The sequence below is a fragment of the Salvelinus namaycush genome, unplaced genomic scaffold, assembly GCF_016432855.1.
Source record: "Salvelinus namaycush isolate Seneca unplaced genomic scaffold, SaNama_1.0 Scaffold2244, whole genome shotgun sequence".
Classification (NCBI taxonomy): Eukaryota; Metazoa; Chordata; class Actinopteri; order Salmoniformes; family Salmonidae; genus Salvelinus; species Salvelinus namaycush.
In genome coordinates, this window is record NW_024059058.1 from 1 (window position 1) to 14,693 (window position 14,693).

Sequence of the window (14,693 nt, forward strand, 5' to 3'; positions counted from 1 at the left end):
CACTCACTAGACTATATATAACTCACTAGACTATATATACACTCACTAGACTATATATACACTCACTAGACTATAACAAACTCACTACTATATACACTCACTAGACTAAATACACTCTCACTAGACTATGACTAACTCACTAACTATAACACTCACTAGACTAAATACACTTCACTAGACTATGAACTAACTCACTAGAACATATACACACTCACTAGACTATATATCACTCACAAGACTATATACACTCACTAGACTATATACACACTCACTAACTATATACACTCACTAGACTATGAACTAACTCACTAGACTATATACACTCACTAGACTATATATACACTCACTAGACCATAACACACTCACTAGACTATATCACTCACTAGACTATATACACACTCACTAGACTATATCAACTCACTAGAGTATATCACACTCACTAGACTATATACAACTCACTAGACTATGAACTAACTCACTAGACTATATACACACTCACTAGACTATATCTACACTCACTAGACTATATATACACTCACTAGATTATATATACACTCACTAGACTATATACACCTCACTAGACATATATCACTCACTAGACTAATACACACTCACTAGGCTATACACACTCGCTAGACTATATATACACTCACTAGACTATATACACACTCACTAGACTATATACACACTCACTAGACTATATACACACTCACTAGACTATATACACACTCACTAGACTATATACACACTCACTAGACTATATTAACACACTCACTAGACTATATTAACACACTCACTAGACTATATACACACTCACTAGACTATATAAACACACTCACTAGACTATATAAACACACTCACTAGACTATATAAACACACTCACTAGACTATATACACACTCACTAGACTATATACACTCACTAGACTATATACACACTCACACTAGACTAATAATACACTCATAGACTATATACACACTCACTAGACTATATTATACACACTCACTAGACTTATATATATACCACTCACTAACTATATACACCTCACTAGACTATATATACACTCACTAGACTATATAAACACTCACTAGACTATATAAACACTCACTAGACTATATACACACTCACTAGACTATATACACCTCACTAGACTATATCACCTCACTAGACTATATATATACCTCACTATACTATATACACTCACTAGACTATATATATACACACTCACTAGACTATATATATACACCTCACTAGACTATATACACACTCACTAGACTATATACACACTCACTAGACTATATATATACACACTCACTAGACTATATACACACTCACTAGACTATATACAAACTCACTAGACTATGAACTAACTCACTAGACTATATACACACTCACTAGACTATATATCACTCACTAGACTAAATACACACTCACTAGACTATATACAACCTCCTAGGCTATACACACTCACTAGACTATATATACACTCACTAGACTATATACACACTCACTAGACTATATACAACTCACTAGACTATATATACACTCACTAGACTATACACACTCACTAGACTATATACACACTCACTAGACTATATATACACACTCACGAACTATATATATACAGACTCACTAGACTATATATACCACTCCTAGACTATATACACACTCACTAGACTATATATATACACACTCACTAGACTATATATATACACACTCACTAGACTATATATATACACACTCACTAGACTATATACACACTCACTAGACTATATACACTCACTAGACTATATACACACTCACTAGACTATATATACACTCACTAGACTATAGACACACTCACTAGACTATTATATACACACTCACTAGACTATATACACACTCACTAGACTATATACACACTCACTAGACTATATAAACACTCACTAGACTATATACACACTCACTAGACTATATACACACTCACTAGACTATATAAACACTCACTAGACTATATACACACTCACTAGACTATATACACACTCACTAGACTATATAAACACACTCACTAGACTATATAAACACACTCACTAGACTATATAAACACACTCACTAGACTATATACACACACTCACTAGACTATATACACACTCACTAGACTATATACACACTCACTAGACTATATATATACACACTCACTAGACTATATACACACTCACTAGACTATATACACACTCACTAGACTGTATACACACTCACTAGACTATATACACACTCACTAGACTATGTATACACTCACTAGACTATATACACACTCACTAGACTATATACACTCACTAGACTATATACACACTCACTAGACTATATACACACTCACTAGACTATATACACACTCACTAGACTATATACACACTCACTAGACTATAAACACTCACTAGACTATATAAACACTCACTAGACTATACACACTCACTAGACTATATAAACACTCACTAGACTATATACACACTCACTAGACTATATACACACTCACTAGACTATATACACACTCACTAGACTATATACACACTCACTAGACTATATAAACACTCACTAGACTATATACACACACTAGACTATATACACACTCACTAGAGTATATACACACTCACTAGACTATATACACTCACTAGACTATATACACTCACTAGACTATATACACACTCACTAGACTATATACACACTCACTAGACTATATACAACTCACTAGACTATAACTAACTCACTAGACTATATACACACTCACTAGACTATATACACCTCACTAGACTATATATACACTCACTAGACTATATATACACTCACTAGACTATATACACTCACTAGACTATATAAACACACTCACTAGACTATATAAACACACTCACTAGACTATAAACACACTCACTAGACTATATACACACTCACTAGACTATATTAACACACTCACTAGACTATATACACACTCACTAGACTATATAAAAACACTCACTAGACTAGATAAACACACTCACTAGACTATATACACACTCACTAGACTATATACACACTCACTAGACTATATAAACACACTCACTAGACTATATACACACTCACTAGACTATATACACACTCACTAGACTATATATACACACTCACTAGACTATATACACACTCACTAGACTATATACACACTCACTAGACTATATACACACACTATATACACACTCACTAGACTATATACACACTCACTAGACTATATACACACTCACTAGACTATATACACACTCACTAGACTATATAAACACACTCACTAGACTATATACACACTCACTAGACTATATAAACACACTCACTAGACTATATACACACTCACTAGACTATATAAACACTCACTAGACTATATACACACTCACTAGACTATATAAACACACTCACTAGACTATATACACTCACTAGACTATATAAACACTCACTAGACTATATACACTCACTAGACTATATATATACACACTCACTAGACTATATATACACTCACTAGACTATATACACACTCACTAGACTATTAACACTCACTAGACTATATATACACACTCACTAGACTATATACACTCACTAGACTATATACAAACTCACTAGACTATATACACTCACTAGACTATATACACACTCACTAGACTATATATACTCACTAGACTATATATACACTCACTAGATATATACACTCACTAGACTATACACACTCACTAGACTATATATACACTCACTAGACTAATACACACTCACTAGACTATATACACACTCACTAGGTATACACACTCACTAGACTATATATACACTCACTAGACTATATACACTCACTAGACTATATACAAACTCACTAGACTATATATACACTCACTAGACTATATACACTCACTAGATTATATACACACTCACTAGACTATATACACACTCACTAGACTATATATATACACTCACTAGACTAATATACACACTCACTAGACTATATAAACACTCACTAGACTATACACACTCACTAGACTATATATACACACTCACTAGACTATATACACACTCACTAGACTATATACACACTCACTAGACTATATACACACTCACTAGACTATATACACACTCACTAGACTATATAAACACACTCACTAGACTATATACACACTCACTAGACTATATACACACTCACTAGACTATATATACACACTCACTAGACTATATACACACTCACTAGACTATATAAACACTCACTAGACTATATACACACTCACTAGACTATATATACACACACTAGACTATATACACACTCACTAGACTATATACACACTCACTAGACTATATACACACTCACTAGACTATATAAACACACTCACTAGACTATATAAACACACTCACTAGACTATATAAACACACTCACTAGACTATATATACACACTCACTAGACTATATACACACTCACTAGACTATATACACACTCACTAGACTATATAAACACTCACTAGACTATATACACACTCACTAGACTATATACACACTCACTAGACTATATACACACTCACTAGACTATATACACACTCACTAGACTATATACACTCACTAGACTATATACACACTCACTAGACTATATAAACACTCACTAGACTATATACACACTCACTAGACTATATACACACTCACTAGACTATATACACACTCACTAGACTATATACACACTCACTAGACTATAAACAAACTCACTAGACTATATATACACTCACTAGACTATAGACACACTCACTAGACTATATATACACTCACTAGACTATAAACAAACTCACTAGACTATATACACACTCACTAGACTATATACACACTCACTAGACTAAATACACTCTCACTAGACTATATATACACTCACTAGACTATATACACACTCACTAGACTAAATACACACTCACTAGAGTATATACACACTCATCATTGGATGGTGACTGTGGATTGATGAGCCTGAACTTCCAACTCCCAGGTCATTAGATGGTGACTGTGGATTGATGAGCCTGAACTTCCAACTCCCAGGTCATTGGATGGTGACTGTGGATTGATGAGCCTGAACTTCCAACTCCCAGGTCATTGGATGGTGACTGTGGATTGATGAGCCTGAACTTCCAACTCCCAGGTCATTGGATGGTAACTGTGGATTGATGAGCCTGAACTTCCCACTCCCAGGTCATTGGATGGTGACTGTGGATTGATGAGCCTGAACTTCCCACTCCCAGGTCATTGGATGGTGACTGTGGATTGATGAGCCTGAACTTCCCACTCCCAGGTCATTGGATGGTGACTGTGGATTGATGAGCCTGAACTTCCCACTCCCAGGTCATTGGATGGTGACTGTGGATTGATGAGCCTGAACTTCCCACTCCCAGGTCATTAGATGGTGACTGTGGATTGATGAGCCTGAACTTCCAACGCCCAGGTCATTGGATGGTGACTGTGATTGATGAGCCTGAACTTCCAACTCCCAGGTCATTGGATGGTGACTGTGGATTGATGAGGCCTGAACTTCCAACTCCACAGGTCATTGGATGGTGACTGTGGATTGATGAGCCTGAACTTCCCACTCCCAGGTCATTGGATGGTGACTGTGGATTGATGAGCCTGAACTTCCCACTCCCAGGTCATTGGATGGTGACTGTGGATTGATGAGCCTGAACTTCCAACTCCCAGGTCATTAGATGGTGACTGTGGATTACTGAGCCTGAACTTCCCACTCCCAGGTCATTGGATGGTTTCCTGGTCTTCTGATTGATTTCCTGATCTTCTCATTGATTTCCTGGTCTCCTGATTGATTTCCTTGTCTTCTGATTGATTTCCTGAACTACTGATTGATTTCCTGGTCTACTGATTGATTTACTGGTCTACTGATTGATGTCCTGGTCTACTGATTGATTTCCTGGTCTAAGGTTTGATGTCCTGATCCTCTAATTGACTTCCTGATCTTCTCATTGATTTCCTGATCTCCTGATTGATTTCCTGATCTTCTGATTGACTTCATGATCTTCTGATTGACTTCCTGGTCTTGTGATTGACTTCCTGGGCTTCTGATTGACTTGATATAGTAAACAATGATGCGTTTGGAATATCCAAAAGTTGTGCATCAGTTGACCAGAAAAACCTTCACTACGATTTAAACTACATTAGTAATACATTAATATGCTTGTAGATAATCATATACAGTGTTATTCATGCATTTATTAATTTTCTGTTCTGTGCAAAAGGCAGTAACATCCTCAGTTGCTAGGCAACTCCCTGGAGAGGCATCCCCTGGCAACGTGAATGTTACAGATCAACAAAAACACCAAAATATGAGCCAGCAAGATAAAGGACATGGACAGGACATGTGGCCACCTGGAAAAAGAGCTGGTAAGCTCACTCTCTCTCTATCTCTCTGCTCTCTCTCTCTCTCTGACCTCTGCTCTCTCTCTCTCTGCTCTCTCTCTCTCTGTGGTGTAGTGGGTGGTGTCTCCATACCCTCCTGCATCTGTTTGCCTGTCTGTATGTCTGTCTCAGTGTCAGGGCAGGCAGCAGGTAGGCAGGACTGGCGAGGGGGGCAGGCAGGCAGGCAGGCATTGTATTTACCTAGTCAGCCTGGGGAGTCCTCTCTCTCTGGCACAGGGACATGTAGCCCACAGCGGGGGGGCGGAGGACAGCAGGCTAGGGGGATTGCCCATGCTCATGCCCAGGGACAGGTCATGACGGGCCAGTACCAGGGGGGTTTTCATGTAGAGGGGCGAGGCCTTACACATATCGGGGGGCAGGGGAGCATGAGGCGGCAGCGACATGTCACCTGGCAGCGGGTGGCCGTGCGGGAGGCCGTGTTTGGAGGGGAAATGCAGGCAGCTGGGTTTGGGGTTGGAGTTGATGTCAAGCGAGGAAGAGGAGGAGGAAGAGGAGGAGGTGGGAGGCGGGAGAGGGGGGGTGAAGCCAGACCATCGCAGCGGGAGAGGAGGGGAGCCGGGGGGCTGGGACTCTGGCCCTGGGGCCACGGGGCGAGGACAGGGTAGGACCTTGGGGTGGGGGTAGAAGTGGTGGGGGGCGGGGTGGGGTAGGGTGGAGGTGGGGTAGGGAGGGGGCGGCCGCACCTCCCCTGGCCCGGGGGGAGGGTAGACATGAGAGGAGTCCGGCCGATTGGGCGACACGTCGTCTGAGCTGTAAGTATATAAAGAACAGAACAAAGAAGAAAGAGCTGTAGCTGAACAGAGGGATACGGGGCGGTGGTGGTGGTGGTGGTGGTGGTGGTGGTGGAGGTGGTAGTGGTGGTGATAGCAGTGGTAGTGGTGGCGGTAGTGGTGGTGGCGGTAGTGGTGGTGGCGGTAGTGGTGGCGGTAGTGGTGGTGGCGGTAGTGGTGGCGGTGGTGGTGGTGGCGGTGGTGGTGGTGGTAGCAGTGGTGGTGGTGGCGGTGGTAGCAGTGGTGGTGGTGGAGGTGGAGGTGGTGGTGGTAGCAGTGGTAGTGGTGGCGGTAGTGGTGGTGGCGGTAGTGGTGGCGGTGGTGGTGGTGGCGGTGGTGGTAGCAGTGGCGGTGGTTGCGGTGGTGGTGGCGGCGGTGGTGGTGGTGGAGGTGGTGGTGGTAGCAGTGGTAGTGGTGGCGGTAGTGGTGGCGGCGGTGGTGGTGGTGGAGGTGGTGGTGGTAGCAGTGGTAGTGGTGGCGGTAGTGGTAGTGGCGGTAGTGGTGGCGGTTGTGGTGGTTGTGGTGGCGGTAGTGGTGGTGGCGGGTAGTGGTGGTGGCGGTAGTGGTGGTGGCGGTGGTGGCGGTAGTAGTGGTGGTAGTGGTGGCAGTAGTAATGGTGGTAGTAGTGGTGGTAGTGGTGGTGGTACTGGTGGCAGTAGTAGTGGTGGTACTGGTGGCAGTAGTAGTGGTGGTACTGGTGGCAGTAGTAGTGGTGGTAGTAGTGGCAGTAGTAGTGGTGGTAGTAGTGGTGGCGGTAGTAGTGGTGGTAGGGGTGGCGGTGGTAGTGGTGGTGGTACTGGTGGCAGTAGTAGTGGTGGTAGTAGCGGAGGTAGTGGTGGCGGTGGTAGTGGTGGCGGTAGTAGTGGTGGTGGTACTGGTGGCAGTAGTAGTGGTGGTAGTGGTGGCGGTAGTAGTGGTGGTAGTAGTGGTGGTAGTGGTGGCGGTAGTAGCAGTGGCGGTGGTAGTGGTGGTGGTAGTGGTGGCGGTAGTAGTGGTGGTAGTAGCGGTGGTAGTGGTGGCGGTAGTAGTGGTGGTAGTGGTGGCAGTAGTAGCGGTGGTAGTAGCGGTGGTAGTGGTGGCGGTAGTAGTGGTGGTAGTGGTGGCGGTAGTAGTGGTGGTAGTGGTGGCGGTGGTAGTGGTGGTGGTACTGGTGGCAGTAGTAGTGGTGGTAGTAGTGGTGGTAGTGGTGGCGGTAGTAGTGGTGGTAGTGGTGGCGGTGGTAGTGGTGGTGGTACTGGTGGCAGTAGTAGTGGTGGTAGTAGCGGTGGTAGTGGTGGCGGTGGTAGTGGTGGTAGTGGTGGCGGTAGTAGTGGTGGTAGTGGTGGCGGTAGTAGCAGTGGCGGTGGTAGTGGTGGTGGTAGTAGCGGTGGTAGTGGTGGTGGCGGTGCGAGATGGTTATCTTGTTGTGATTACTGAGGTGTTAGTTAGGTTGGTAGTTAGTGTCTAATCCAGATTAAAACTAAAAATCAGCGTTTGTTTTCTGCTGCGGAGAAGGCAAGCGGACGGTGGGGAGGGAACCAAGTTTAGCACACAGACTGCAGTCAGCTTCCTGAAGAGAAACAACAAGCAGAAAGAACAGCAAAGCAAAAGGGATTCCCAAAGGAAAGGAACGAGGGCTGCTGTGGAGCCTGTAAAACTCTGTGATCAACTGGTGTCTTCACACTGCAAGAGGCTGGTCATGGTGAAACAGTCTGTAACCAACTAGAAGGGAGGATAACCCACATGTCTTTGACCTCTACAGAATGTAGTAGCCTGAGATTGGCCTTTATGTTTGACCGCGGCACATATTCAGAAAGCTGTCTCAGAGTAGGAGTGCTGATCTAGGATCAGGTCACCCTGTCCATGTAATCTGATTCATTATGATCTAGGATCAGGTCACCCTGTCCATGTAATCTGATTCATTATGATCTAGGATCAGGTCACCCTGTCCAGGTAATAATAATCATTACGAGCTAAAAGGCTAAACTGATCTTAGACCATCACTCCTACTCTGAGATGCTTAATGACTCTAATATGGGCCCACTTGGGCAAAAAGTCAACATATAATGTTATAGAGTTCCCTCAGCCAGCCCAGGGCAGTGTGAGACAGACAGAAAACCCCTTTCATCTCATTGGCTGAAAGAGCAACAGAGCAGGAGGGAGAATAAGCCAATCACAAGCCATAAACCAAGCATATCTTATGAACAACCTTTCTGCAACATGTCACATGGACGCAGCCATTATTAATACAAACAAGAACAAGATGGATGTATCAATCCCAGATTGACACTTTAATGTGATATTAACTGGGGTGGATTGTATTAATGACTGCTGCGGTTTAAGATGAGAGGAGAAATCAAAACGGTCAAAGTCACTCAGTGTGTTGTCAGCAGAAAACAAAGTAGCCATGGCAACAGAGGTCACCTCCAGCCACACCACGTCACAGGGATCAGGTTGAATAATTACATGCTGTCAGAGACTTGTGGAGTGAAATGATATGTGACATTTAAACAAAGAAAACGTAGACGTTTGTACTTCAAATAAAGTGTTGATGAAAACGTGAGGTGGGATATAAACCATAGTGCACCTCTCAAACCTGAAGGAAAGTTAGCTAGCCCCTCTTCATTAGCTCCCACAGTGACATAAACCTGAAGGAACGTTAGCTAGCCCCTCTTCATTAGCTCCCACAGTGACATAAACCTGAAGGAACGTTAGCTAGCCCCTCTTCATTAGCTCCCACAGTGACATAAACCTGAAGGAACGTTAGCTAGCCCCTCTTCATTAGCTCCCACAGTGACATAAACCTGAAGGAACGTTAGCTAGCCCCTCTTCATTAGCTCCCACAGTGACATAAACCTGAAGGAACGTTAGCTAGCCCCTCTTCATTAGCTCCCACAGTGACATAAACCTGAAGGAACGTTAGCTAGCCCCTCTTCATTAGCTCCCACAGTGACATAAACCTGAAGGAACGTTAGCTAGCCCCTCTTCATTCGCTCCCACAGTGACATAAACCTGACAGACTGAACAACAACGGTGAAGTGGAGGGACAGACGATGAGGAGAAACAGGCAAACAGGAAAGAACCCCAAATCATGTCAGAGAGGAGACGAGATGAACAAGTCTGTGAGACATATAACAACACAACAACAACAACGGCTCAAACACTTCAAGACAAGTCATGGAGAGCTGGTGAAGATGATGATGATGATGGTGGTGAAGACGGGAGGAAGGTGGAGAGGAGGAATCCTCCATGGGGGTGGTGGTGGGGACTTACCCAATCCGGTCCCTTTCCCCAGGTTGAGGTGGGGGTGAGGGGGACTGGGCCAGCTCTCCAGGCTGCTCCAGGATGAGGGAGTGGTCAGCAGGGGAGCCAGGACCCTGGACACTGGGAGGGGTGGACGAGGCCTTACGGGCCAGGGTGGACGAACCCTTACGGGACACCCAGGACGTGTCCATCACCCGGACACCCATACTAAGAGGGACAGAGATGCATAAAACAAGAGACGGTCAGACGAGACGATTAAAAAAAAACTGTAGAGAAATAGAGAGTTGAGAGGAGGAGGTCAGGACTAGAGGAGGAGGAGGTCAGGACTAGAGGAGGAGGTCAGGACTAGAGGAGGATGTCAGGACTAGAGGAGTAGGTCAGGACTAGAGGAGTAGGTCAGGACTAGAGGAGGAGGAGGTCAGGACTAGAGGAGGAGGTCAGGACTAGAGGAGGATGTCAGGACTAGAGGAGTAGGTCAGGACTAGAGGAGTAGGTCAGGACTAGAGGAGGAGGAGGTCAGGACTAGAGGAGGAGGAGGTCAGGACTAGAGGAGGAGGAGGTCATGACTAGAGGAGGAGGAGGTCAGGACTAGAGGAGGAGGAGGTCAGGACTAGAGGAGGAGGAGGTCAGGACTAGAGGAGGAGGAGGTCAGGACTAGAGGAGAAGGTCAGGACTAGAGGAGGAGGTCAGGACTAGAGGAGGAGGAGGTCAGGACTAGAGGAGGAGGAGGTCAGGACTAGAGGAGGAGGAGGTCAGGACTAGAGGAGAAGGTCAGGACTAGAGGAGGAGGTCAGGACTAGAGGAGGAGGAGGTCAGGACTAGAGGAGGAGGAGGTCAGGACTAGAGGAGGAGGAGGTCAGGACTAGAGGAGGAGGTCAGGACTAGAGGAGGAGGAGGTCAGGACTAGAGGAGGAGGAGGTCAGGACTAGAGGAGGAGGTCAGGACTAGAGGAGGATGTCAGGACTAGAGGAGTAGGTCAGGACTAGAGGAGTAGGTCAGGACTAGAGGAGGAGGAGGTCAGGACTAGAGGAGGAGGAGGTCAGGACTAGAGGAGGAGGAGGTCATGACTAGAGGAGGAGGAGGAAAGGGGACTGGAGGAGGTCAGGACTAGAGGAGGAGGAGGTCAGGGGACTAAAGGAGGTGATGACTAGAGGAGGTCAGGACTAGAGGAGGAGGCCAGGGGACTAGAGGAGGAGGAGGTCAGGACTAGAGGAGGAGGAGGTCAGGGGACTAAAGGAGGTGATGACTAGAGGAGGTCAGGACTAGAGGAGGAACCATACAGTACCTTTGTATTTTCCTTATGCTGCTTTGACGGGGCAAAGAAACGAGAGGCACGTAAGAGACACATTCTGTTCATTTTCTATTCATACACAGAGGCTAGTTTAGAGGGCTATGGGGCTACATAGTGGGTTAGGGGGCTACATAGATGGCTAGGGAGCTACATAGAGGGTTAGGGAGTTACATAGAGGGTTAGGCAGCTACATAGAGGGTTAGGCAGCTACACAGAGGGTTAGGCAGCTACATAGACACTTAGGGAGCTACATAGAGGGCTAGGGAGCTACATAGAGGGTTAGGGAGCTAAATTGAGGGTTATGGAGCTGCATAGAGGGTTAGGGAGCTACATAAAGGGTTAGAGAGCTACATAGATGGCTAGGGAGCTACATAGAGGGTTAGGGAACTACATAGAGGGTTAGGGGTCTACATAGAGGGTTAGTGAGCTACATAGAGGGTTAGGGAGCTACATAGAGGGCTAGGGAGCTACATAGAGGGCTAGGGAGCTACATAGATGGCTAGAGAGCTACATAGAGGTGTATGGAGCTACATAAAGGGTTAGAGAGTTACATAGAGGGTTAAGGAGCTACATAGAGGGTTTTGTAGCTACATTGAGAATTGTGGAGCTACATAGAGGGTTAGGGAGCTAAATAGAGGGTTTTGGAGCTACATAGAGGTTTAGGGAACTACATAGAGGGTTAGGGAGCTACATAGAGGGCTAGGCCAGTGACTAGAGATTGGAATGTACTGAGTGTAGAAGGGGCTAGTGTAGAAGTCTAGGTGCCTACAAAGGGGACCAATAGAAGGGGCTAGTGTGGAAGGCTAGTGAGCTACAGAGGGGACCAGTAGAAGGGGCTATTGTGGAAGGCTGGAGGCTTACAGAAAGGACCTGTAGAAGGGGCTAGTGTAGAAGTCTAGGGGGCTACAGAGGGGACCTGTAGAAGGGGCTAGTGTGGAAGGCTAGGGGGTTACAGAGGGGACCATTGTAAGTGGCTAGTGTGGAAGGCTAGTGGGCTACAGGGCTACAGTGTAGTCTGTATTCGGAGGATGAGATTCACAGTGACAGGGTATAGAAGGTTTCAGAGGTATTGGGACATGCCAGACCAAATGACTAGCCTGCACTGTCCTTCCAAGAGAAAATGAGTGCCTCGTTAGTTAATACAGTAATTAAGCCATTCTGAGTTCTCTGGAGTGGACTCACACACAAAGACATCGTCACAACTCTCCTCAGTCCGGCACAGAAACAATAGCCTGCCTTTGATAACCGCCGAAGTTACAAAACTGCTCATTATACTGAGTGGATAAAAACGATATTTTCTACCAGTGTCTCACATGGAGAACTGTTTGGGGTTGAAGTGTGTGGGGAGAAAATGATATCAATTGGAAAGTAACTGTCTGTCTCCTCTGTCTCTGTGACAGTCTCTCTGTGACAGTCTTTCTGGACAGTCTCCCTGTGACAGTCTCTCTGGACAGTCTCTCTGTGACAGTCTCTCTGTGACAGTCTCTCTGGACAGTCTCTCTGTGACAGTCTCTCTGTGACAGTCTTTCTGGACAGTCTCTCTGTGACAGTCTCTCTGGACAGTCTCTCTGTGACAGTCTCTCTGTGACAGTCTCTCTGTGACAGTCTCTCTGTGACAGTCTCTCTGGACAGTCTCCCTGTGACAGTCTCCCTGTGACAGTCTCTCTGTGACAGTCTCTCTGGACAGTCTCTCTGTGACAGTCTCTCTGGACAGTCTCTCTGGACAGTCTCTCTGGACAGTCTCCCTGTGACAGTCTATCTGGACAGTCTCTCTGTGACGGTCTCTCTGGACAGTCTCCCTGTGACAGTCTCTCTGGACAGTCTCTGTGACAGTCTCTCTGGACAGATGGGTTGCCTCCCTCAATGTTCCAACGTTACGGGTTTACACGTCTGTAGAAGTTCAGCCGTCAGTTGGGACAGAGATGTGGAATTGTAAATGGGAAGCGGCTCGGCGGTGACGTCACTGCTGTATCCGCTTGTTGCCCTAGATAAACATGAGCACAACTCCCGCCCACATTTTAAGCTCCGCCTACCCAAACTTGTGATTCGTTGGGAGAGTCGTCTGTCTGTTTTCCCCTTTCTAAATGTCAGAGAGAATCTAATATTCTGCCCAGACCTTGTGCCGTTGCTCCAACGTTGCTCCAATGTCTGGTTCCCCGAGACTATTTCTGTGAGGGAGGATTTTGGCCTGTCTGCCAGTGATTTTCCACCTGATGAGTCAGGGAGGACAGGTGACGTTCCAGACTGAGAAGGATAGGCTAGGTGTGAGCGTGTGCGTGTGTGGTGTGAGCGTGTGTTTGTGTGTGCGTGCGTGCATGGTGTGAGTGCGTGTGTGTTTGTGTAGATCTCAGGAGAATGCGAAGAAGCAACTAGAAGCAACCTCTATCACTGCTGCCGTGTTGCCATAGAGACGGTGCCACTCACCGGGCCGGGACTATTTTAACAAGGTGTGTGTAGACTATTTAAATAAGGTGTGTGTAGACTATTTCAACACGGTGTGTGTAGACTATTTAAACAAGGTGTGTGTAGACTATTTAAACACGGTGTGTGTAGACTATTTAAACAAGGTGTGTGTAGACTATTTAAACACGGTGTGTGTAGACTATTTAAACACGGTGTGTGTATACTATTTAAACAAGGTGTGTGTAGACTATTTAAACAAGGTGTGTGTAGACTATTTAAACAAGGTGTGTGTAGACTATTTAAACAAGGTGTGTGTAGACTATTTAAACAAGGTGTGTGTAGACTATTTAAACAAGGTGTGTGTAGACTATTTAAACAAGGTGTGTTTGCATTCCTAAGGTATCCCTCCTCTCTAGATGAGGGCTGATAAAGCTGACAGCTAATTGGATGAGAGGATGATTGACAGGGCAGATATCTACCCTCTTTCTGTGTTCTACTGAGACCTCTAAATCAGAACACTGTAGATGAACAACCACTTAAAGGGCTATTCCATCACTT

General features: G+C 45.1%; 1 protein-coding gene across 1 annotated transcript in view; it reads right to left on the reverse strand.

The window, feature by feature from the left end:
* Positions 1 to 6,659: 6,659 nt before the first annotated feature.
* The window catches only part of LOC120038565 (rho GTPase-activating protein 44-like), a gene marked incomplete at both ends in the record, with an annotated part of 31,656 nt that continues 23,622 nt past the window's right edge, over positions 6,660 to 14,693 (reverse strand). Inside the window, 3 exons of the mRNA XM_038984259.1 lie at positions 6,660 to 7,178; positions 10,451 to 10,648; positions 11,727 to 11,744. Of these exons, the coding sequence (XP_038840187.1) occupies positions 6,660 to 7,178; positions 10,451 to 10,648; positions 11,727 to 11,744 (735 nt within the window). The remainder of the gene's footprint in view (positions 7,179 to 10,450; positions 10,649 to 11,726; positions 11,745 to 14,693) is intronic.